The sequence below is a fragment of the Copidosoma floridanum genome, unplaced genomic scaffold (genome assembly GCF_036245765.1).
Source record: "Copidosoma floridanum isolate Cflo_tuat_1 unplaced genomic scaffold, Cflo_Japanese_pri ptg000011l, whole genome shotgun sequence".
NCBI classification, from domain to species: domain Eukaryota; kingdom Metazoa; phylum Arthropoda; class Insecta; order Hymenoptera; family Encyrtidae; genus Copidosoma; species Copidosoma floridanum.
This window is the reverse complement of record NW_028321888.1, coordinates 2,326,349-2,353,532: the sequence shown is the minus strand read 5'-3', so window position 1 is coordinate 2,353,532 and position 27,184 is coordinate 2,326,349. Positions and strand designations below refer to the sequence as shown.

The 27,184-nt window shown below is 30.4% G+C and overlaps 1 protein-coding gene across 3 annotated transcripts in view; it reads right to left on the bottom strand.

Moving 5' to 3' along the window:
* Window positions 1–26,972, bottom strand: part of zfh2 (Zn finger homeodomain 2) — a 192,920-nt gene extending 165,948 nt beyond the window's left edge. The window contains exons 1-2 of one of the 3 annotated variants that reach the window (XM_089589938.1): window positions 26,855–26,972; window positions 23,825–26,798 (exon numbers count right to left, since the gene is read on the bottom strand). In XM_089589938.1, the coding sequence (XP_089446064.1) occupies window positions 23,825–26,696 (2,872 nt within the window). In that variant the 5' untranslated portion in view covers window positions 26,697–26,798; window positions 26,855–26,972. The remainder of the gene's footprint in view (window positions 1–23,824; window positions 26,799–26,854) is intronic. The other 2 variants (XM_089589940.1, XM_089589939.1) reach the window with 2 other exon arrangements.
* Between the last annotated feature and the right edge of the window lie 212 nt (window positions 26,973–27,184).

Here is a 27,184-nt window from a genome sequence, read left to right as displayed (position 1 = left end):
ACCACCTGTGTCATGAATTTAGTAAATTCATACATCCTAAGCAGAAATAGTTTCATTCGCTTCATTGTTGATAACTATTTTTAGCAGTACGTTAAACATAAAAAAACAACAAATTATTAAGTCTTAACTTGGAACAACTAGTGTCACAAGTTATTATTAAATCTTCTTAATGCTTATTATAAGTTTTTTTTTTGGTCACAAGATCGATTACTACAACATTTGACCACGAAAAATATTATTACTTATTATTTTTTTTATTCGATCCTGTATACAACTATCAGTTGAGATCTCAACAGAGATTTCACGTAACTATCGAATGCCAAAAACTCACCTGAAGTCTCACCTGATACTTCTTAAAAAGTATTCTTACTCATAATAACAAATTCAAAACGAATTTCTTAGTACTCAAGATTAGCCAGTTGGTGTTATTATTTTTTTTCTCTCTCTATATGTTATGAAAATTAATTAAGGTAATGAATTAAAGGTAGCTTCCTCAATTCTAACTGAAAATTTGAGCTCAGAGATTTACTAAACTAATAAACACATTTTATTTTTAATACATGTATTGGAAAATAATTACAATGCCTGTTGATGAATTAGAAATTTAATGTGACTCCACTAGGTACATTAGCAATAAATATATATACCCTAGTACGGCTTCATCCCCTGCACGTTTCGCGTGCCAATACCCGGCATTAAAAGTTTAAAGTTCACTTTCGTAAGTCTTAAATTAAAAAAACGAAATTTAAGTCCATCGCTCAACAATACTACATTTTCAAGATACGCATTAAATGTAAAAACTTTTGATGAATCATGTTATACAATTAATGATATATATTCAGAAAAAAATCTTTCTAAAAATAAGAGATTCCAATCCTCAAAAAATAAAAATAATAGTCGAACAGAAGTCAACAATTCATTTCGCTAAACATAAAACAAAACCGAAAATCTTAGAATAATTCATTAGTTAATAATACTGAACCTAAACAATTCAAAAACCTATTAGATAATATCTTATATCAAACAGATGAGAATAGATTATTTGCAAATTTTTTTCTTTTTCTTATGATAAAGACTATTTTTATTCTAAATCGAAATTAATGATAGTTAATGATGTCGTAAAATAATGAAACTTTTATGTCAATTTCAATGTTAGAAATAAATATTGAAAAAATTTAAAAAATTCTGAAAATTATTTCGAATTATTGTGTTATCAAAATAGTGGTATTGAAAGAGAACTACTAAATCTTCTATATATTAAATTAAAACAAGAAAAAATCCAAGCTTAAGAAAATGAATAATTCATTTAATAATAATAATAATTTAAATTAAATTTCAAATAGTTCTCTAAATAAAAATAATCATTTATTAGTAAATCTTGCTTTTCTTGTAAAATGAGTTATAAGTGTACATATTGTTTAGCAGTAGTTTGGCCTAGAAGAAAAAAAAAAGTCAACGTGTTGTCATAAGGGAAAAGTTCGTCTTAGTCTATTGAGTAAATATAATTAAGAATTAAAAGAACTCTTACTTCATGATAAAAATTGTAGAATACTTAACACGTACTACAATAATGTTTTTAGTTTTGCATTTTTGATAAGTAGAGAAATAGTACAAAAAGAAGAAGGTATATATAATATTAAAATTTAAGGGAAAATTTTCATATTGTGAAAAACACATTGAATTCTGAACTTAATGAAAAACCAAACGATAGTCAACTACATATGTATGACGATGATGGAATTGCTATTGATCTAAGGTTAAAATCTATAAATAATAGTGTTATTCTTAAAAAACATTTCGAAAATTAAACAAAAATTATGAAGGAGAATCCAATAGCAAAAAATTACAAACATTTACATCAAATCACAAATGTAGAAAAAGTACAAAATTATAAAACGATCTTTTTAAGAAAAACCAGCCAGCAAAAACACACATACAATAAACCATTAACTTCAGAATGCGGGCTGTTATAGTTTTAAGCTCTGGACTTCCAGGAAGCTTCGATCATTGTGTATACCCAAAAGAATTACTTGATAATTATCCTAAAGAAACATTTTTAAATAAACTATCTCATTTTATCGATCCCAATGTCTTTCCATTATTTTTTCCCTATTAGGATGGAGATTTAGTATGGAGTACTGGTTATTTTAAAAATAACTTTAAAAAAAGGAAAAAACTAACTATGTTACAATATTATTTCAACAGACTATCTTATAGACCAAACGAAATACATTTTAATCCATTATCATATTGGAGATGGCTGACACAAGAATTTTCTACTTATTCTTACATCACGATTGAACATAACCATTTAAATTATTTGGGATATGATCTCAAAAATTTGAGTATTAAATGTTATCAAGGTTTATAAGACGCAATTGTTATTAATGTATTCAATATTTCTAAAAATTTCGACACAAAGAAAAAAAATTAGAAATCTTTTCATACTTCCATCTACATATATTCAAAGTTTAAGATATACGCAGAAACATTATCAAGATACAATGTCTATTATGAGAAAATGTGGTTCACCAGATTTATTTGTAACACTTACGGGTTATCCTTAATGGAAATAATAAAAGTTAATTTTATAAAAATTTCCTAAAAATATGACACCAAATCATATTCTAAACATAACTGTTAGACTATTTTACTTAGAATTAATGTCAGTTTTGGATGACATTATTAAAAACAATATATTCGGTAAAGTATTAGCATACATTTATACCATTGAATTTTAAACACGTGGTCTATGTCATGCACATACATTCATAACTTTGCATCCTGATAAAAAAAAATACTACCCCTTGAACAAATTTATGCAGTTATTTCAGCTATAATTCCTTTTGGTAATACAAAACTAACAAAATTATTGATTAAACACATTCTTCATGGACCTCATACTGAACAAAGTCATTGTTTGATTGATAAAAAATGTAAAAAAAAATTTCCAAAATCTTTTACAATCGTAACTTCATTTTAAAAGAAAGGTTACCCTGAATACAGAAAAAAAAATAATAATTACAAACAACCTGTTTGTAAACTTAGGAGAAAAAATTAAATTTCAGTAGATAATTCAATGGTTGTACCGTGTAATAAGTTTTTGTACATGAAATATACATGTCATATCGACATCAAATTCTATGCATCTATTCAAAGCATTAAATATATTTATGGCTTCATACATGAAGGTAGTGACAGAGCATACATCAAAATTAAAAAATTAAAATATTGAGACGAAGAAATATTTGATGAAATTAATAGTTACGTTGATGCTAGATATGTAGGTCAAATGGAAGCAGCTTGGAGATCACAAGAATTTCTTATTTACGGTAAAAGTTATACAGTTGTAAATTTAGCTGTTCACCTTGAAAACAAACAAAAACTGTATTCAAAGAAAATAATATTGGAAATGTTATGGAAAACTACGAAGTATAGTTAACAGCTTGGTTCAAATTAAATAAACATGATGACTTTGCAAAATCCATAAAGTATGTGAACATTCCAGAATACTACATTTTTAAATTAAAAATATGGAAAAGAAGAAGAATATATAATAAAACATACAACAATAGGTAGATTAAACATTGTATCCCCAAAAAATCTTGAAAGATTTTTTTTAACTTGCTATAAATAAAGTGACTGGTTCGACATCGTTGAAAGATATTAGAACATATAAAGAAATAACACATGGAACTTTCTAAGATACTGGGTTTAAAAGACAATCACGAAAAGAAAGATGCCATTTTTGAAGAAGCAATTACTGTTATGTTTTCATACCAATTAAGACAATTTTTTTCTAGGTTTTTAATATCAGAGAACGATCAAGGTGATATAATATGAAATAAATACAAAAAAATTTTTACGGAGGATTTGCCTAATAATAAAGATAATTTAGCTCTTTTACATATTGAACAAATTTTAAAATCAGAAGATAAATCATGAAAATGCTTTAATTTATCTACACCCAACAAAATGGAAAATAAAAAAGAAGATATTATCTATGTAAGGGAATACGTTTCAGTAAAAAAATGTTTAACTCGATGTATAAAAGTTTCAATAATGACCAGAAGAAAATATTTCATATTATTTGCGAACAAAAAAACAATATTTTCATTGTAGATGGTCCAGGAGGGTCAGTAAAACTCATTTAAATAAAACGTAAATTTTTTTTTATTTTTCAAAATAAAAAAATTGCATCAATAGCATGGACTGGCATAGCATCAATTTTACTTCCAAAGAAGATGACGAGTCATAGAACTTTCAGACTTCCTTTAAATTTCAATAATATAATTGCCATTTTAAAATTTGAGTTAGATAAAAAAAATTCAAGAGACCTTGATTTAGTTATTTCGGATGAGGCTTTAATGATTCTAAAAAAAGCATTTAAAACGATTGACAGAACGTTAAGAGATTTATGTAGTACTGAAAAATATTTTGGTCATAAATTAACTATTTTAGGAGGTTATTATCGACAGATTCTCCCAGTAATAAACTACGGTAATAGTAAAATTATAATTGAACGAACTGTTAAATCATCATTTTTATGGATCAAAATTTTACAGCTAGAAATCAATATTCGTTATAACGATAAAGGATTCTCATAATTATTAGTGAAAATTAAGGAAGGGGAAGTAAAAACTTCTAACATTTCTAAAAATTGGTTATCAAATGATGTATGTTTTCAAATATTTTATAATATCTATAATTGTTCGATAAATAATGTTATACTTACATCATATAACAAGTACACCTTTTATTTAATTTACGAAATTTGAAAAAAGTTAACGGGAGAAATTAAGACTTACTATAGTACAGATAACGCAACTTATAGAGAAGCTTATAAATTAGACGATAATATTTATTTAAATTTTCCAGTGAAAATATTCAGTCATATTCGTAAAAGATAACCACCTCATGATCTAAATCTAAAAATGAGGACAATGGTCTTGTTACTAAAAAATTTTAGTATATCAGATGGGCTGCGTAATGAAACACGCTTACGAATCACGAAATTATTACATTATAATATAGAAGGAGAAGTAATAACTGGAGAAAAAATTAGAAATAGAGTCTTGATTCCAAGAATAACTTTAGACACGGAGAACACCTCAACATTACTTTTTATTTTATATCGTTGACAATTTTCAATCGTTGTGGCATATGCTATGGCAATAAACAAATTTCAAGGTCAAAGTTTCGATAATGTAGATTTGTACTAAAGAAAACCCTTATTTTCTCATGGTCATATTATACGTGGCTTTATGAAGATGCAAAAATAATAATAATTTATTTATTCAAGTAGAAAGAAAAAAAAATACAGAAATAGATAATATTGTTTAGAAAGAGATTTTTACATAACTAATTGACTTTAATTCATCATTTTTATAGAGAAATTGGAAGTATTCATGGCAATAAGCCAAAGGTTTTTATATTTATGAATATTTCATGATTTAACAAGTATACATAATACAATATATTCTTTTTTTATGATGATACTTTTTGTTAAGAAAGTTTAATTTGAAATTTTTCAGAATAAAAAATCTCTAAAAAAATATATTATAATATAATAGCTTAGTTACATGTTATAAAAAAATTATTTTAACTGTTCTTAAATCATTTGGTTGATTTTATTATCATTATTATTTTAAATTGCAGTTATAAAATTAAACTTTGGTTTATTTATTTACAAAATTGGAAAACAACAATAATTATTTTTGAGAGATATATGTTTGGCGCTCGTAATTGAATTTCAGCGCATGCGTAGTAGCAGGGAGTGGACACGCTGCGACGCTGCAATACAGCATCGAAAAGGTATAGCTTGATTCATTCACGCGCGGTCAGTTTGTCGATACGCACTCCCTGCTTTTCTACTTCCTTACTTAATTCGATCTTGCTTTATTTCAGTTCAGATTACGATTGTATTTTTAATCGTAAAGACTAAAGATAGCGTATACTCACAATAGTGAAAATAAACGTGTTCGTATTCAAACAATAAGAGTGATAGTGTCGAACATTTTATTTCCAGATCACATATCCATACATCCATACTGCTAACAGGTTATGGGCTTGAAAAATTGTAGTGTAGTGGTATTTTTAAGACCTCTCTCGCCACCATTTTTTCTTAGTGATCGAGCCTATCTCACGTTTACTCGCATTATTTTTGTTCTCCACGTTTTTTTGCCCCTTTTTGTGACAGACCGTCGACGAGGCAGCGTTAAAGTTGACATCAGCAACCAGTGATACCGAGCAGATCAAGGAGGTGACATCTGGTGGGGTGAGAAAGATTGTGAAAAATAAGTAACTGTTAATGATACTTATAGTGTATTTATTGGCCGTTAAGTTGACATAATGTGTTTTGTCTTTCGTTGTTTCGAAACCAAAATTGTATTAGAGTGGTAATGATAGATGTTATATGTGTGATAAATATGACAGTAGATAGGATTCGTGAAGTGTTTCATAATTATATAAGGCCAGTACTTTGTAATCCTCAAATTTTAACTGCTGGCATGTGTTTTTAATTGCTTGAGGCAGGTTTGCATTGGGGTACGAGGAGTTTTATTTAGCTGCTACAGCTATAGCTACCGTTGAGGGGGACATCTGAAATTAGGGAGAGGGACTCTCGTTTTAGTCATGGCTTGCGTTAGGTCAGGCCGGGCGTGAGCGTTCCTTTTTATCAGGCTTGGTAGCTGATGATGCGCACAGAGCGGCCATCTTAGATATACTTTTGTTTTGCTTATCAAGTCCCCGTCCAGAGCGGCCTCAATCCTCTCGCGTGGATTTTCACGCTCAGACTAGAGGTAAATGCCAACTTAAATCAAAATGCAGAAATGTAAAATTTCTAATTTTGGTATAATGTGCAACAGAACATGATAATAACAGGCAGAATATGTCTTTCATATGAACTCACTGGATATGCTGTCAGAAGCATATAAAAGAATGGAGGAGAACATAGAAAAATGTAGCGAAGTGATGGTGACAAATAGTGAAAACATAGCATTGTCTTCGTCTAACGATAAAGTATCATACGTAAGAAACATTATTATTATGCGCTTGTTATAAATATGATTGTACTCGATGGCGTTGGAATTGTGCTGCTATTGTGGATGACTTTAGATAAGTTGCGTTCGCATGCTTAAGTCATCTGCTGTATCTCGTCCCATGGGTAGTGCGCATGCATTGCGTTTGTGTACGCATGCTTGCTCATGTTTCCCGGTGACACAGGTTGCGTATATGTATATACCATATATATATATAATTATCAATTTATACATTTTTTGAATATATTTATATATATTATCCCAATTTAAAGAACCCGTCTATCTTTTACCTATTCCTTCGACGTATAAGTATTATAAAGTTGTTAGCAGTATGGATGTATGGGAGTGTGATATTTATATGTATATATACATCCTAATTTAAAATTAGGTACGGAGAATTTTGTCTCTTACTGGTTATAAGGTAGCTGAATTAAATAAGTTATTTACTTCACCTTGTTAAATTGGGCGATACTTTTACAGTTATTATTATATAATAGTTATGTAACTTTTTAATTTATATATGTAGTTGTATCATGTCATTTACATACATGTAAGAAATAATTATTGTTACATTGCTTTTAAATAATAGTAACACAATAAAAGGTGAATGCACCGCAAACTTTATACTTATTAGTGAATTAAAACAATTGAACAATAATTATATTACAATTTTTAATATATTATTCATTATTATTATTACATAATCAAACAAGAATTCTATATTTCATCAATATGTATAAAGTCCTTTTACTTGCTTCCTTGACGATGTGGAGAAATAGATGAAAATAACTATTTTTTAAACGAAGTATAATTAATATATTGTCAATAGGGTTGATTTACACTTAATACAAAGAGTTGTAAGAGGACAAGAAAAATGGTGTGAAACGGCTTTGGGTGACAAGAAAAATAGTGCGGGGGTCTGTTGAAGGACAAGAAAAATGGTTTGGGGGTCTGTGGGGGGACAAGAAAAATGTATGGGGGCTGTGGGGAGTTTCAAAAAAAAATGAGAAGTTTCGATTTAAAGGTAAAAACTGTCGAATTTTTAGCTTATTTGTGGGGGGTCTGTGAAGGGTCTGTGGTAGGGCTGTGGCGGGGATGTGGGGGGGGGCAGGGGAAGTTTTAGGAACAAGTGAGAAACGTCTGTTCAACGGTTAAAACGGTTGAATTTTAGCTTATTTATGGGGGGTCTGTGGGGGGGGTGTGGAGGATCTGTAGAGGGATATGTGAAATTTTCGACACCAACAACTATATAATATAGAGAGAGATGTATACATATATATAAATTTGCTAGTGCGGCTCCGTTCATCTGCGCGCTTCACGCGCCAATCCTCATTTTTTGAATCAGTTAAATACTTTATTTCTTCAGTTTGCTTTTTGAAGGTAAAAAAATAAAAGAAATCTTTGTAAAGTCGTTTTAAAGTCAAAACAGAAGTTGTATAAATTCAAGAAATGCCTTTTTATGAATTTTTAAGATAATTCTTTGCTTCGTTTCTGATCGCAGAAAATATTTGAGGAGGTAAAATTTAAAAAACACAGTTTTAATTATTCTATTGATTACATAGTGTTTTCGACAAAAAGGTCCTACCAGTTCTTTTCACTTCACTTCGACATCCTAATATGGGATTCTTATCAGGCCTCATACAAAGTACAGATAATAATATTCAAAGAAGTCGTAAAAGTAAAAAAATGGTGGTTATACTCTCTGGCCATAATAAAACTCTCTGATCGTTAAACACAATTTTCAAAATTATATGTGAACAAACAGATAAAATTTGTTTTATTCATGGCCCAAGAGGTTCAGGAAAAACATTTCTATGTAAAATGTTAATTAATTATTTCATTTCTCGTGGAAAAACAATTGTATCTATGGCATGGACTGGTATAGCATCAATATAACTCCTAAAAGAAATGACTAGTCATAGAACATTTCGCTGAAAATTAGACTTGAACAATATTGAAAGTTTGTTCTTGGAATGGGAAGCTGAAAAAAAAAATTGAAGGAAGTAGATTTCACTATACAAGACGAGGCTTCTATTGTTCTAAAAACAGCCTTAGAAATAGTTAAAAGAACATTACGTGATTTATGTGATACAAATATCCGTTTTAGTAATAAATTAATTGTTTTAGGAGGCGATTTTAGACAGATTCTTCCAGTTTTAAAAAATAGTAATAGAAGCATGATTATACAAAAAAGTATTAAATTATCATATCTTTGGTCTCTGTTTCGTATTCTGAAACTTAATATTATCTATACTCGTTTAATTGACTTAACATTTTTAAAATTATTATAAGATATTGGAGAAGAAAGAATTAAATCGTTTAACGTACTAAATAAATAAAAACAACTGATGTTTGTTCCTATATTTTTGGTAAAGATAATAACTTTTTAATGAATAGCGTTATATCTATTTCTCATAACAAATATACTTACTTTTTAATAATAAAATTCTAAATCATGTAAAAGGAGAAATGAAAACGCATTACAGCAAAGATCATGACACTTACAAGTATTGATAAATCTGATAATAATATTTATATAAATTTTCCAATTAAATTTCTAAACAATATTCGTGAAGGCTTACCACCGCATGAGCTTTATTTAAAAATTGGAGCAATTGTTATGTTGATACGAAATTTAAGTACAGTTGACGGATTATGTAATGGTACAAGATTACAAACTACAAAATTCTTATAGTTTAATCTGAAAGTTTTTATACCAAAAATAACTCTTAATACAGAAAATTTATCATCATTACCTTATATTTTATACAGAAATAGAAAATAAAGTTTGAGAATAATAACTTAGAAATAGAAAATAAAGTTTGGAAATAAATTTTTGACGTTAACTAGTCTAAAGTAGATAAAAAAAGAATTTGATTTCTTCACATCAGGAGAAGTATGAAATTTTCTGAAATATTCTTGCACAGCTCATTTAAATCATAAATAAATGTATCAAATCAATAAAATTATTATTTGAATATTGTTTCATGACGATGCGCATTCTTTGACAAATGTCAATAAGTATGATTTCTATCTTTTCATGATAAATGGGGCTACGAGCAAGGACCGTGGTTTAAATATTCTATAAATGTATTTGTTGTTATTGATTGAGTATGAAAGTATAATGTCGTATTTTTATATGTATTCAATAGCGCAATTAATAAGCCTTTAGAAATTTTAAGATAAAAAACCACGGCACCATAGCACTACCTTAACGGTAACGATAGTGTAGAAATGTGCTAATGTGCAAGAAATTAGGAACTTTCTTAAAACTGCAAGGAGAGCTAAGAAATTAGGTGCAAATAATCACATAACTAGAAATGACATGAAAACCGATATAATTTTACCTCATTTAGAGATGTGGCTGATAGGCGACTGGGGGGAGTTTTTCAAAATTGTGTTGGATTTTCCGGTTATTTGGTTGTAAAGTTATGAGAGGGGGCGAAATGGCAATAAACAAAAACTCAACCCAATAAAAATTAGGTGAAAACTGACAGAATGAAAATGTGCTAACAAAAATAAACATATGATGGAATTTTATCATATTTCGAGGGGGGAGGGGGTGGAGAAGAGGCGGGGGGGATAACCAATAATTTAACCCGATGTAAATTACGTTAAAACTGTTATAATTTTACCTCAGTTAGAGGAGGGCTGAGGGGGGACTAGAGGGCAAAAAAGGTGTGGAAGGGGGGGTTGTGTGGAGTGACCCTCCAAAATTACTATATAGTATGTAAATATATATCTATATAACAATAATTGACACGTGCATAGATAGTTATATAAACACGCTTTAACCATCCATGCCATTTTCGATGCGGATCGAGCACACTAGACAGTCACTTCATAAATTAAGCAACCGAGAAACTGTGGATTAATTCTTACCGTAGACTTCGATAGTTCGTATTGTTTATTTCTAAGCGGTTTTACTTTTAGCACATCTATAGGTGGTTCATTATACAATTTTCCTAGCTCATGGGCACCACTACTTAAAAATATACAGGTACGGAGTTTAAAGTTTCTATGATGACGGCTTGCACGCTCATGGGACATACGCAACAGTTATTGATGTTATATTATCATACGTTAGTTAATTCTCATTTACACATGTAAGCTCCTCATTTTTGTAATATACACTTATCGATAGACTTATGGTGGCATTCATAAGCTTATGAAAACATTATTGTTTTTGAATTTATTTACTTTGGACTTTTCAAGTTTTTAACTTTTTGGTCTGGTCGTCTTAGGCTCTGAACTGTTTGATCTGGGCTTTTTAGCCTAGATTTTTTGGTTTAAACTTTTTGTCATACAATCCAAATTATTTTATAGAACGTCAACTTCTTGCGTACTTTTACGTTAGTGTAAAATGAAATTTTATCTAAGACTATCAGCATATATATCTTGATTGAAGATTATTTTCTTATAAATTCTAACAGTCTGATGTTTATGTGATAGGACTTGTGTTTGAATTTTGAAACCTAATCTCATTGAATGGTACCAATTTATTTTAGACTTGTAACGTTCAAAAAGCTTATTGTAAATAGGCTATTCAAGATTGTTAATTTTGATAAGAATGTGCAAAGAGTTGTAACACTTTTGCAGCTTCTTAAAAGCAGATTAAAAATTACAAAATCGTCTTTAAAGATCAACATAGAAACAATCAGTGGGAAAACGATTTCATTTTTAGAGATAGAAATGTTTTGTTCAATCCATGTTGTACAGGCTTTGTCCAATCCATGTTATTTTTAAAACCTATAGGAGTCAGAGAACTTTTTGTTCACTTTGAAACCTAAACAATGTTGGGACTGCATTTTTTAAATTTCATACTGAGAAATAAAAATTATGGATAGTGATTTTAAGTATTCAGAACAAGGTTTTTTGAAAAAAACTTTAGAAATAGTTGATACAGCACTTTGTAACTTATGTAGTACAGAAGTCTTCTTTTAAAACAAATTAATTGTTTTAGGAGGTGATTTTTGTAAAATTCTTCCTGTTGTAGAAATGATTAATCGAAGCATTATAATGGAAGAAATGGTCAAATAATGATCAGTATAGCGAGTAAAATAACAAACTTGCCTATCTTCTTAAGGTTGTATAGGACACCTCCTTTTACGCTAAAGTGCACGTTCCAAACAAAGTTTTTCATCAAGTCTTCAAAATACTTAACGATAACATTACTAATAAATTATAAACATATAGTGCAGCTAAATCAAGAAAAAATTTTGTTTTAACAAATCGCTTAATTATTTATAAGAATATAGCCATTAAAAAAAAAATCTACGTAACGCTTTTTAACTTGTATAATTGATTTCCGATTCCGATCCAAAACCTCTCATTCTCTTGAGAAATTAATTATCTACAATCGTAACTTTCTTTAATTGTAAAATATTTATCATTTATGTCAAAAAAATTACTTTGCGGAAAAATTATCATAAACAATTATTTTTCTATCATAAATAATCAATATTTTACAACAAAAAAAGATACGATTGTATATAATTAATTTCTCAAGAAACTAAGAGGTTTTGGATCGAAATCAGAAAACAATTATATAACTTAAGGAGCGCTAAGTATATTTTTTTATTGGCTACATTGTTATAAATAGTTGAGCAATTTGTTTAAACAAAAGTTTTCTTGATTTAGCCACCCTATATGTTTATAATTTATTAACAATGTTATCGTTAAGTATTTAGCAGACTTAATAAAAAATTTTGTTCGAAACGTGCACTCTAGCGTAAAAGGGATGTCCTACACAACCTTAATAACAAGATACTAAGGTGGCTCATCACATGTGTACTGTCTGATTTGCGTGACATCAGACCATCAGACCTACAAACATCCAGTCATGACGCTTCCACAGGACAAGTAACCTGTATCTTTTGATACATAGTCACCTTTTTGATAGCTAATACCAAAATATTACCTGGCACACCCAAATTTTTTCGATATCATTGAGAAGCTTATGATTTCTGTTTTCAATTCTTGATTTTCTATGATAAGTTAAGGTATATTTTGGAACATATCGTAAAATTTTTAATCAATATTGTATGGCCTTCCATAAGAGCCCTAGTTAAACATAAATTTTTAAGAGATTTGTTTTCAAAAAATTGCCGGCAACACAGCTTCAAATTTTTAAAGGTAATTCAGTTTATGTTCAAGTATGATTTCTCCAAGTTTCGTTGATACTTAAGATATTTCGATTTCGTAATGAGCCACCTTAAAAGAAATAAAAGAAAAACTAAGAATTGTTAAAGTATACATCATGCAACCTATTAAGTTGTAGATAAATCAGATGAATATATTCACATACTTTATCCAACTAAAATTTTGAAAATTGTTCGTGAGGATCTGCCCTCTCAATAATCAAATTGAAAAATACAGACAATAAATTGTGCAATGGTACACAACTTAAAGTAACAAAATTTTTAGAATTCAGTAAAGAAATATAAATTATAACTGAAGAAAAAGTGGGAAATAAAGTTTCCAGACGAAAAAATCATTGAATATAAAAGAGTCATTATCTTGGATGTTCATTTTATGCAAAAAACGATTTATATTAATATTAACATTTACGATTTCTACAAATAAATTCCAAGATGGAAGTTCCAACAATGTTGATGTTCCAACAAGTTTTTTAAAATTGATATCTATTAAAAAAATCTGAGAGTTAATTGTTTCTGTTATGGTATACCAATAACCAAACATGGAAATATTACATGATAAATTATTGTTTTATCATTGAACGAAGTTGATAGAAAATTATACGTTACTTGTAAAAGAAAGTACTTATAATTCAAACAGGAATAGCTGTGGTTACATTCGAAGATTTATTAAATGAATATGTGCTTTAATAATAATTTGAAGCACGAATTACTTGAATGGAGGTATTTTCCCCAAAATTATGATTATATTTTATTACTCGATATACGTATAAGATCATAACTGTAAAATAATGATAATATTTATTTTCATATGATTAATGTGTGGACCTATTACTCTTGTTCTTCTAAGCTGTAAACGAGGAAGTATCATCTCATCATAGTTGCATAAAGTCACTGATGATAACTACTAGTCTTATTATTATAATTTAAGGTAGATAAATTTATGATATTGTGTATGAAAATCATGCCCCTAACAATTCTTATACATTACAGCACGTAGAACTTTATAAAAGAAAAAATATCGGAAAAAATAACATAGAGTATAAGACTTTATGATGTATTCGGCATTCTTTTCAAAACCATTCAGAGCATGTATTATCATCATACAAATCGAATACAAAAGACATGATAACCTTTTGTTTCTTACCACAAAATAAAATATCTACGAGTAAAATATCCTCATTGACTGTTTACATAATCTTACATAATTATTCAAGTACAAAATTCGGATATAGAAGTATTAAAAAAATGTTGTAGTACATTATGTTCAGGGATGCGAATAAAGGAAGAAAATCCAGACTATTTCAAACGTTAAACTAAAAATGATTCTTTATTGAGTTTTATCTGTGACTGACGTGAAATTTTTCTATTAGTGGACATCATACTGAAATGAAAATACAAAGTGGTAAATATCCAGGACATCTCTACAAACAGGTCCAATCCCGCGAAAGTCAAGAAATTTTAGTACGTTTACTGTTTCAGTCTTCTTACAAAAAAGCTGTGAAAAACATTTTTTAAACCAAATGAGTGTGATAAAAACTTTTACAGATACGTCTAAAGTCAAATATATGACGGGTATGCGATACACGATTCACTGGGTGTACAAAAAAGTGGAAACGTATGACCACATTAGAAAACATGATATACCAACATTGCCATGTAATAATACCTTTAAAAAACACGTAAGATATAAAAAGGGCTCTCATGCATTTGATGATAAAATCTTTGAGTTATTTTAATTTAAGACTTTAAAAATAGCATCATCCGATTTATGTAGCAGTTTCGATTATTTACTGTATTTTCGAAATGGATACAATGCAATTGTTTTTATTGTAGGGATACTTCTCATTGGCAAAATGTAAATCAAAAACGCTGAAGGAGGTTGGTCCGTAAAGTCAAAACGATAATATTGTGATAAAAACTATTGGAATCTATTTATTGGGTTGTTATAAATGTTGTATCAAAATTTTAGATCAATCCTCAACATAGTTTTTGAGAAAATTAAATCTAAAGTTCTGTTTTTTAACATGGGCTCTTATAAGAGAGGCAAAAAATTTCACAGTTAAAGTACTGTATCGATTTTTCTGGCGATAAGAGATCGATTAAAAACATACGAAATGAAAACTTGTTAAATAACAAAACGATGGACACCAAAAACAAAAAACGGTACAATACTGTTTGTCAGATAATTGATCTGAAAGGAAATAAAATTAACTCATTTTTGTTACCAATATCAAAACACACGTAAAGTGTGGCAACGTTGCATTGTACTTGTACCGCGCTTATATGAACGGAAACCTAGTGGGTCTCTGAACTGTTTTTTTTTACTGTTATTGACAACAATTTTAGTTATTCTGGATTTTTAATGAAATTTCATAATAGAATAAATAAAAAAATTAATGATTCAATGAAGGAATTTTCCTCACGTGTAAAAACGATTAAAATGTCGAAAGAAAATAACAAAAGTTTATTACAGTAACAAAATACAATTTTTATTCATAATACATACGTTGTTTTATAGTAATATGTACATGACTATCCCTCGGTATTTTTAATCACATTTTTTTTAAATATTCCCTAATACTATTAATGACTTTCTTTGTTTTAATGACTTGAGGCTTACCGCTCTCTCTTCGTTCCAATAATATCGTGAGGTGATCATCCCCTTTTTGATGAGCTTTTAAGATGAGATCGTAAGTAATATTAGCTTTTGCCAATTTTTCGAGCATTTTCTTTAACACTGTATCTTCGAGGTCAGTCAAATAGCATAAATTTTTTTTTAGTTCTTTCTTCTCTTCCATGAGAGTAATGAAAGTAGCTGGGCTCTTACAACTAGACTTTAAGTCGTTATAAATACAGTACTTTTGAACTAATTTTTCTAATGTTATAACGTCTATAAGAGCATCATGAGCATTTGTAAAAAAGACGCTCAGTAGATCCTCAGCTGATTTTATTAATTTGTATTGCTCTGTACCTTTTCTGTCAGGAAATTTCCCACGGAATAAATGTAAAGTATCAGTGAAACCCTCTACGACTTCACAAAATTGATCTATTAAACTAGTGTTTTTTAATTTGACTAGAAGACGTAAAGCGTCGAAAGTACAGTTATGAGCAACAAGTATGCACGGTTTCCCAAAACTTTTAAGATACGTAATGAAATCATCTAAAACTATCTGTATGTTAGAGGATAATACCTGGACACCACGACAGTACAGTTGTCCACTTTGCTCTGTTAATCCATTAACAGCCGAGACCTTATCATTTATAGTTTTTGACGGACTAATATATTTACTAAAAATATTTTGACTGCATTTAGTTGCAATTTGAAGAATATCGCCAGTCATACAAAAACCACCTGTTTCGATATCAAATATCACTATTGCCTAATCGCAGCTCAATATTGCCTCATTGCCACTCGATTCTGCATTAACTGAAATTGCTGGTATATTCAGCAATGCAATATTTGATTCGTAGGTTGAGCCTTCTTGGACTTCTCGTTTGTTTTTTAGTTGGGCTCTCTTATTTTGTAAGTCTTTTCGATATAGCTTAAATGCAGGAGTTTTCGCTTTTTAAGCTCGAATTTTTGCTGATTTTATAGTTCACTCTACGTGTTTGGATAAGTGTGATCCAGGGCTTAAATTATATTTATCAAAAGTTTTTTGTACGTAGATTTCACCCTCATTTTTTTTAGCGATAGCACAAGCTACACGATAGTCATATGACTCAGAAGCTCCGTATGATAAGGCTTTGGGAGCTTTTTTGGTAATAATATTATTCAAACTTTCGTTTCCTTGAGTAGATGCACAAGACACAAATTTGTCACAATTTTCAGATAATTAAAAAAAAAAATACTTTCAAGTTCCTTGAAGAGAATTTTACTACGCAGGCCATGAAAAATAGATGCATGCTTATAGTTTTCTTTGTCTTTGAAATACCCACACCATTCTCCACAGTTCTCGTGGATGTCAAACGCGTGAAATGGTATATTTTTGATGGAAGCAAACATATCAAGTGAGTGACCTTTATTTTTAGACACAGCATACGTGAAACATTTATGTAAATATTTTATTACATTAGGCGTCAGTTCTTTATCGGGATCTTTACTTTTATCGATTTTATACAGCAAACTTTTAACACCTTTTGACGTATGATTTTTATCTGACTGTTTCATAATGGGATGTTTAGCTGATTTGCGAACAGAACAAATACTAGAGCTATCGTTATCCCCGATGAATACTCCAACTCCAAGATTGTGCTCCTTCAAATCAGAATTTTGAGTGACCACTTCAACGGCAACATCAGGCTCCATCCCTTTGGCAGTTCCATGATAATTCAATCTGCAGTCATGGGTACTCTTGACATGACCATTCTCACACAATCTACATTTTTGATTTCTTGTTGAATACCCCAACACTTTACCAGATAAACAGCTAATAAGGTGACCAGTTCAGCTCAAACTATCATATTGGAATCCAGAACCTCGTGTTTGCCAACCTATATCATAACTTTCACTGTATTCTTATTCCATTGTTATTAATTATGTTGATAAATTGTTATGTATCTTTCACTCTATTAATTATTTGTAAATTATTTGAGAACCATACGTGGTTATACCACAAGGTTTAAATAAAGAATTAATCTAATCTAATCTAATCTAACTGCCAAAAACTCGTACTATGTCCATATTATGATTCGCTTCTTCTTCTGGAGAAATGGATGAATCCATATCATTCATTTCTGAGATATTACATATTAGGTTGGCTGGATTTAACCTTTCAGGAGTAAGGAAAATCGACAGAATCAGGCCTGAGGAAAAATAAAACGCAGGTGTGTTTATAAAATACATTCCCGATTATTCAGTTCTACGAAAAATAAGACTACATAGGTTTATTCAGTAAATATAAATCAATGAATCTATGGATTGATCAATGAATAAGAAATTAATATTCAGGTATCCACAATTAAAAAAATATCAGTCAGCAATTGATGCAAAATAATCTTAGAAAAATAGAAATTTATTTTCTGTTTAATAAATAAAACATTTTTTTTTTAATTCACAGAATAATAGCACTATTGCGAAATTACAGTTTTAACAAGAAAGATGATATTAAAAGTGTTCTGTATAAGTAACGGTGCATAAATGTTTCACTTCTATGAACTTACAGTGCAACGTTGTCAGATTTAGAGCTTCATTTCAAACAGGTTTTAATGAAAGTATTGCAAACTTAAGTTGGAGGAAACAAGTTATAGTTTAAATTAATTAATAAAAAAATACTTTTACGACTTATTCACGCAATAAAACTATTTTGTTTGGATTCTAAAAGTTATTTAATTTTTTTATCTTGAGTTGATATGATACGGCGGATCCCATGTATGAGGATATGAAATCCCCCCTCACCGCCCACCCCCCGCAAGAGTGGATGAACCTCTTTAAGTTTAATTGGTAAATACTTGAAGTAGAAGGCGTCGCATCTGCGGATATACATATATCAAAACACCAGCAAGCAATTAAAGACGATCACGTACTCGTCATCATGTTTATTAGAAAATAAATTTGGCTTTTGTTATTCAGGTGTGTCAAATAGTGCTATAATTGTTTAATGCTTTTAGTGCATAGCCTATTCTCATCTTCTCATAGGTATATCTCGCTTCACCAATTATCATTTCATGATTTAACATGACAACATCTCTTCAAAAATATAATTTTATTTGTTGAAAGACGTCCTGAAAGTATGTCGATATTTCATTAAGAGTAATAACTTTGGAACTAGACAACGTCTTGATTAAATCAGGACAATGGACACAAACCACGAAAAAGTTTAATTGATTATTCTACAACGATATTTGTAACAGGAGCAGACTTAAATTGTTTTAATGAATAATACTGCTTCGATACACAATCACATACATTTCTTAGAAAAATAGTCACAATATCTGTTATGTTAAAATGTTTTAGATGTTAAAATAGTAATTCAACGTTTTGTAGAGGAACTCTACTATGACAAACTGTATGTATTTACATAGTACTATTTTAAATTAAAAAAAAAAAAGAAAGAACAATCTTTGACATACGTTTAAGACTCTTATAAAACAAACCTATAGAAATTTAACGTAATAAATCAAGAAAGCTGCAAAATTTCCAAAGTAATCGGGTGATTTTATTTTACTCTCTTCATGGTTCTTTTGTTTAACGAGATTTTATATATTTGTATAAGAAAAAAAATTTGTAATGCATGTAAGTTAATAAAGATTCTTAGAAGACTACTTTTATCTTAAACTTGAACGGCTTGTATTATTTGATATCGTACTTACTTTGAAAGGTTTTTGAAACTAATATCAAGTTTATAAAAATAGTATTTTATGAGACCTAATCATGTTCGGAAAACCGAATTACAGAGGTGTGCCTCGAAAAACCATGAGAACTTTTTTGTTATACCACAGTCGACTTTTTTTGTACTATTCTTCGTATAATGTTACAAATAATGTTCAAGGTCTTTGTAGAACATTAACTTTTTCTATTATATGTGACTGAAAATCAATTGATACTGATTTTTTAGAATGATGTAACACTGCTATACGTTAACAAACCATATCCTTTAGTTAGTGTTAGCATATTCTTTAATCGAATCAGCAAAAGAATCAAAAGTAAGTAAAAAAGATTCAGTTGATCTACTTATCAACACTTCTTATATAAAAGGCAAGAATAATAAATCATAGCAATGGTGAGCCATAGTCGTAGGTTATAGAAAGCCACAGAAAAATAGCATTTTCCACACAATTGACATCCAACCAAGGCTACCCTACGGTTCTTGGGCCAAGAAATATCCCTAATGGTAATAGCTCTTCTGTGATGAAAACTACTATCTATTAATCTCCAAGTTTCAACTTGCAGTGTTAGAAGCCGTTAATTATGGCGAAGTTCACTCACAAATGATTTTTGAAATAACAAGTGTTTTTAACGAGCTTGGTCTTAAAGCTAACGTAAGGTGTGACAAGCATTTGATAGAGTTTACTCAAAAAGTTGTAACTTTTTTATTCAACAACTAGAATGGTTTTGATGTGAAACATCTATTGGCGAGCTTTGGGGTTTATCCGACGCGATGAAGCAACCTGTGCGGGTAGTATATAGCTATATGTTTATCAAGAGGTGACTTATGCGGACAATCACATGTATGTAAGGGTTATAATAAGGACAAAAGTAGAATTATGCGGACGTCCACAGAATTCTACCATGTTATTGACATATATGTTAGAAGCACGTGAAGTCCACATAAGTCACTATTCATAAACATATATATAGAAGTGTATATATGTATAAAATTAAATATCATGTACGTATTTTATACATATCGTACACATACATACGCATATATATTATATATTATGTATAATATATGTGTAAATAAGATTTTTTAATTTTACTGACTCCGAGAATCAAACCCACATCTTTTGGATTGGTACCTTACTCATCAGGGACCTTAGTGATTGTGCTGCGCAGCACGCCAATCTGATCTCTGTTCTTATAACTTATAGAAACCAACCAACAAACTTCTGAATTAGAAAATTGATCGGTAATTAGGCATTTTTTATATTACATTGTATATAATTCAGCCCGCTGATTTTAAAAGAAATAGTCGATTATTTCTGAGTAGTCTAATAATGTTAAAATTGTGTGAAATTGTGTTTTAAAGCTCCTTTTGCTTATATCTTTCAATGGTTTGATATACAGAAAAAATAAAAATACCAGCGTATAGAGAAAAAAACTTTCTATCTATAAACACTTGTAATTTTGTTTCAACAAGAGCAAAATGTTAAGAAAAAAAATGAAAAAGACATTTTGGCAGTAAATGTAAAAGTAAGTGAGATGGAGAGCTATTGGTCATCTGCTTTCGCGCTCACTCACTCTCTCTCTCTCTCTCTCTCTCTCTCTCTCTATTGTACTCATACAGGTAGGCTTTTTCAATTGCTTTGTTTAATATTTTGCGCTTATAGAAAATGGTAAATTAATATTAGAATAAGTTTTATTTTTTTATCATCTAAAAAAAACATTTCGTTGTGAATACGATTATTTTAAAATATAAATATTTGATCATTATACAAAGTTTTCCCAGGGTCTTACAATCGTATTTATTCGAACTCCATCTTAACCCGTATTTTGTAAAGAGGCAATAAAATTCGCACACGTGCGTAACTACGCACAAGTTTCCGAAAAGTGTCAGAGAAAGTATTACACACAAACGTTTGTTAAACTTATGTATGTACCTATGTGTAGATAGGTAGTATAGATACTCTTCACCGTGTATTATTGTTTTTTCTCGTTCTCGTTGTTTATATGTTAATGAACAAAAAAAAGTAAATACATAATTTGCTTTTTTCTTATCTATAATATTCAACGATAAAAATATATATTCGTAAATAAACGGTCTTTTAAATATAAAAATATAAAATAAAGATTATTTAGATTCAAAAAAATGAATACTTTCCTCCCTCGCGCATTTTTGAGAGGCTGGTGTGCATTCGGTAGAAAAAATAGGATTCGCCACATAAGAGCCATTGCTCCGTGGCTGCCTTCCGTCTCTTGGGCCCTGTTTCGCAAGTTCCTCGGGCTGCAAAATAGCCCTGGAAAAGATGTCTGTCGGGGGTCCTGAGACCCACACCTGGTTTCTAACCAAGCAAGCGAAAAAAAGCGAACAAGAAAAAATTAAGTTAACTGTTCTCCGAAATTGATGATGATGTAAGTTGTACAGATAAAGTCCAAATAAAACAAAAACAAATTAACTCAATTGAATCAATTAATCTTGATTTATGTGAGAATTAAAAGAAACCTCAAACGATCAAAAAGGTAATCAGAAAATTGAAGAATAAAAAATTAAAAAACTTTAATATTCTTGCATTAGGTATTTTAAATATTCCAATAGTTATTTTATTTTTTTAATGCTTACAGGAAACGAGTATATTGTATCAGCTACGAACGTAAATCAACATAGGCAGTTACTGAACGGCAAAATAGATCATTTGCTTCAGCAAATAATGCAGATACCGACACTATAATTTTGACTGTAGTAGCAACGGGAATTCTTACCCCACTGAGACAGTAAAGCTCAAACAAAGATAAAAAAAAAAAAAAATAAATAAAATACTTTTTGCGAGTGCAACATAAAAAAACGAGAAAGCTGCTGCCAATATATTAGCATAAAGCTTTCTCATAAAATCTTTTTAATAAATCTTTTTTAACAATACAATAATAGTTAATGCACTCAATAAATATCATATGATTATTGAGATCTATTATTGTACTGAATATTATTGTTTGGCCATAAATTAATATATAACTACAATGGAAATGTATGAGGTCACTGAGTATTATAAAAATTGTTTATTGCTTTAAGACTTTATTGGCTTGATTTATACAAGATTAAAAATTTGTTAATATCAAATTTCTTACTAACAATCCTTATAGTCTTTCCTATTCTCAGTTGTAACGAGGATTTTTTATGTAATTGTAATGGCTTTTTGAACAAGACTTCATTCCATGAAGTTAACGTTTACAAAGCCAACATTCAGGTACTCTCAAAATATTACAATAGAAGCTAAATAATGCAACTACAAAGATAAGGCTTGGCCCATACCGCCTTCAGGCCTTATCTTTTGTGGCATGGTTTTAGCTTGAAAATAGAGTACCATAAGAATGACAACTAGAATTATCTGTCTGATAAACACATTTACAAAAATAAATGCGAGAAGAATTTGGGATTAATTTTTGTTTTTAAGATCTGAATAGATTAGTGTACTTGCTATGTTCCTTATTTGGTACAGTTGTTATTCATCATTATTTAGCTCATTTCGAAAAATGCTGCTTATGCGATGATTTACTTCACCTTCATAACGCTTGACATTCCAAAAAATAATAACAGGTGTGAAATCTATTTTTGTACTTTAACAAGAATGATGAGAAACAAGACAAAGAACATCTATGCAGACACTGTGTCAGTGACTGCTTTCACTAGTGCTTATGGGCAATCTAGTCCACCCTCTCTCCCATTTCTAGTACTTTTCTAAGCTTCTTTCCTTTCCTTGGCGAACGCTCCTGATAACACGGTCTCTCCTTCGATCAATTTGCGCTTTTATACCCCTGGTCGTCATCCCACTTGGGCACGTCTTATAGTGGATTCCCCCGGGACTCTACAGTAGATTTTATTTGATAAAAAATTTTAATAAAAGAACATAAATGAGCAAATAAACTATTAAAACGTTACTACTGTTTTAGTTCTCTATACTTTCCTCGAAAATACGAACTTGAAAAATAAATACTATTAGGCCTCATAATAACTCGTTGTATTCTTTAAGTAGATTTTATTTCTAACGAAGCGATAGAATGCTAGTTAAAAAAAAGTGAAAATTTTGTTTATAGAAGATGTACTGTGCGTAGCGTAATTGTAACAAGTCATGATATACTGTCTTCAGTACAGTAGCTATAAAAAAATGATGTAACTTGATTAAATGAAGAGTACAAAATGGTGTGAAATATTATAAGAAAATTTGATATGTTTAGACTTTTTAATACTTAAAGCTAAGTAAAAAATCATATTATTCATTACGTTTTTTATTTTTTATGATTCTACTTACCAATATTTGATACTGAACCTGAAATTTCAGACAAAGGTTTTGGATGTAAATCTACTAAAGATGCATTAGGATCCGACATTACTTGAAAAACATCTCCAATATCAGTTTGTGGAGTATCAGTACCTTGTATTCCTGCACGTCTTTGTAATTGATGTAATTGTTCCATTTGGAGATGTCGTACTGATCTCACATGCTGCAATAAAGGTAGTCTATTTTTTGAACTAAATCCACAAAGAGCACAAAAATAGAGTTTTGCAATTGATGAAATGTTGTTGCTAGCCTCAAGCAAATGTCGGAGTAAAAGAGCAGCTGCCTCATGTCTAGGGGAAGCTGCATGAAGAGCTAATTTATGGACACTATTTGTATAATAATCACACGCATGACAGCGTATTTGTGCTGTACTAGTTGGTGATGCTAAATATTTTAGTTTCCATTCGTTGCGAGTCCCACCTTCTTTAACGTGATTAACGTGTTGCAATCTTTGTAAATGTTTATCTGTCTTACAGTGAAGTTGAAAATTTGCCTTTAAATTTGTTTTGTAGGAACATAGTTTACAAATAAAGTGACCTGCAACATTACTAAGTATCTCCCCTTCTCGAACTTTGGTTCGATCTAAAGCTAAATGAATACCCAATCCTTCTACTGAATTAGTAGAAAAATTATTGCAAACGCAACATTGAAATAAATGACATGGATCAGGATCTGATGGTTCTGGAGGAGGTTCCATACTTTCAGGTGTTAAGCCAATATCTGACCCAATATTGGTTAAAGCATTAATGTTGGCCATTCCACTTACAATTTCAGGAGACAAATGAGCTGGTAGTTGGCCTCCTGTCATCATTTGAATCAGTAAAGCTTGATTATAAGCCATGTCTGCTAAAGCAGCTTCAGCATGTTGGGGTTTTTCCATATTTCCTAATCGGAATAACTGTTCAAATTGTTGAGGATTGACATAATGGTTTTGCTGAACTTGATTTTGCTGAACTTGTTGATGGTGACTCTGAAGTGCTGATAACGTTTGTATATGTTTGATATTTTGCTGTAGTACAAGCATATGGTGAGTGTGTTTTTCACTCGTCATGTGGATTCGTAAGTTTCTTGCAACACTGGTCTCATAATTACAAGCATCGCATCGAAAGGTTGGCTTTGATTTTCCTTGATTGAGAGGTTGATGACTTAATAGTGGGCTTTGATTTTGTTGACGATGTGGACTTCTTGATGGATTTGTAACATCTTGTGAGGAGGAGGGATTGTTAACGGCAGTGCTGTTGTTTTGTTGTAGTTCTTGCATATTATTAAGATGCTTATCACTTTGCATATGAATGCTTAAATTCCCTTTTGTAGTTGTTGAATAATTGCAAACTTCACATCTGTACGGCTTATAGCCACAAGTGTATGTTTCACCTCTTGCTAATCTCGGATGAGGTTGACCTGCAATGCAGTATATACACGAGGTTTCACTTTCTGGGTGCTTTTCTTTCATGTGTATCTCTAAAGTTTCCTGATATTTATAATGCCAATTACATTTAGGACATTTTAAGGTTTTACATGAATTTCTGCTATGGATTCCTGTTAATGTACTACTAGCTGCTGCTGTCAATCTACTATTTGTTAATATTAATTCGCACTTAGAACACTCAACACCACTTGGTCGCCCTTGGATATGTTCTGGGCATACACCAATTGTCGTTCCACTTAAGAAGTTTGGGGGTTGTGATAAGTTGGTAAATGATGTTTGAGACATTTTTAATGGTATTGATGAAGTTGACGAAGCATAACTAAGTGTAGAACTTTCATTTACTTTAGTCCACGAGGAAGAACTCACTTGCGTATTTATCCATTGATTATTGGGTTGATTATACGTAGAACTCATGTTTGTCGATGTTGTAATTACTGAAGTATTATTAATTGGTTTGTGCTGCAAGTTTAAGGAACTACTAACAGAACTAGATGACGTCATATTTGAATTTGTTTTATGAGATATGCCTTGATAAATTACTTCATCTCCGTTACGTGATGGTGATAATGAAATATTTTCTAATGAATCTTGAGAGCAAGTTGAAGATGACACAGGTTCTAAAAAACTGACAATAGGTTGTTTACTTTTGCCTACTGATTGTATGATGGCAGAAGCAGTTGAATGAGATAATATATGTTTTTCATCATCTAATAATATTAATTGATGCTCTCCATTAGCATGTGCAACAAAACTTTTTGTATAGCCAAAACTAAGTTTGCAAATAAAACACATAAGAATTGGTTTCACGGGCACTGATGCAACTGGTATTGATGATGCCGCCGTAATAGGAGGAGGTTGCGAATTATTTTTAGAACTCCGATAACTTATTACACGATAACTGTGCATAACAGGCAGTTCAGATTTTTGTGGTGTAATTGACGGTTTTCTCTGTTGCTGATGCTGATAGGCTTGATGAGCATAGAGCCTAGATACATAATATGCACTAGCGATTTGTGGGAATACTAAGGAATGAGGAATAGACATTCCTCGACCATCAACAATACACCCATCTGGTAAAGAGTCATCATCACTAAGTTCACTTTCGCCTTCGATTATATATGCTGATCCATCTGGATTATAAACAATTTTGCCATCAAATTTCTCAACATCATCACCAGTAGCAGGGCTAGGGTTTGAACTAATACTTTCTTGCAAGTGTGTTAAAAGGACTGCAGAGTCCGTTAAATTAGTAGTTGTGTCTGCTGCAGAAACAGGTGTAGATATTATATCTCTCACACAAGGTTCTGTTCCAGATGCTGGGCTAGAAGTTAAAGGATATGGAGCTGGATGTATAATGGCTCCAGCAGCCGGTGGAGACCCGCCCCCTCGGCCACCTTCTTCCTCAGGGCTCATCTTTTTTTAACTTGTATTATTGTAGTAGTTTTGGCAATACTTATTAAAACGATGTGTCGTATATATTTTTCAATGATTTCCTGTTACAATGACATGCGTAGTCTAAAATAAACAAATAATAAATAATTCTGTAAGTCTCATGATGCAATATAACTTACCACATAATAAAAATATCTCACCCCTTGAATATACTAAAAAAATCTAAGCCTAAAATTTCATTCATGGAAGTGCTTTTCTTCTTACTTTTCGTCGCTTAGAATGAATTTGTTTTTTTTGCAGCATGCTTTTATGCAGGCATCTCAAATCTGGAATAATTTTAAATGTACAGTTTTTAGTCAGAGTTGAAAAAAAATATGGTTAGTAAAACTTTTTTAGAATACTAACAGTAAAAATTTTTAACTAAGTAATTTATTACGGAAAAAAATTGAGGTTAAATTTTGATCTCTTATCAAGTAACAAGCTAGAACACTTAGTTCAAGTATGAATAA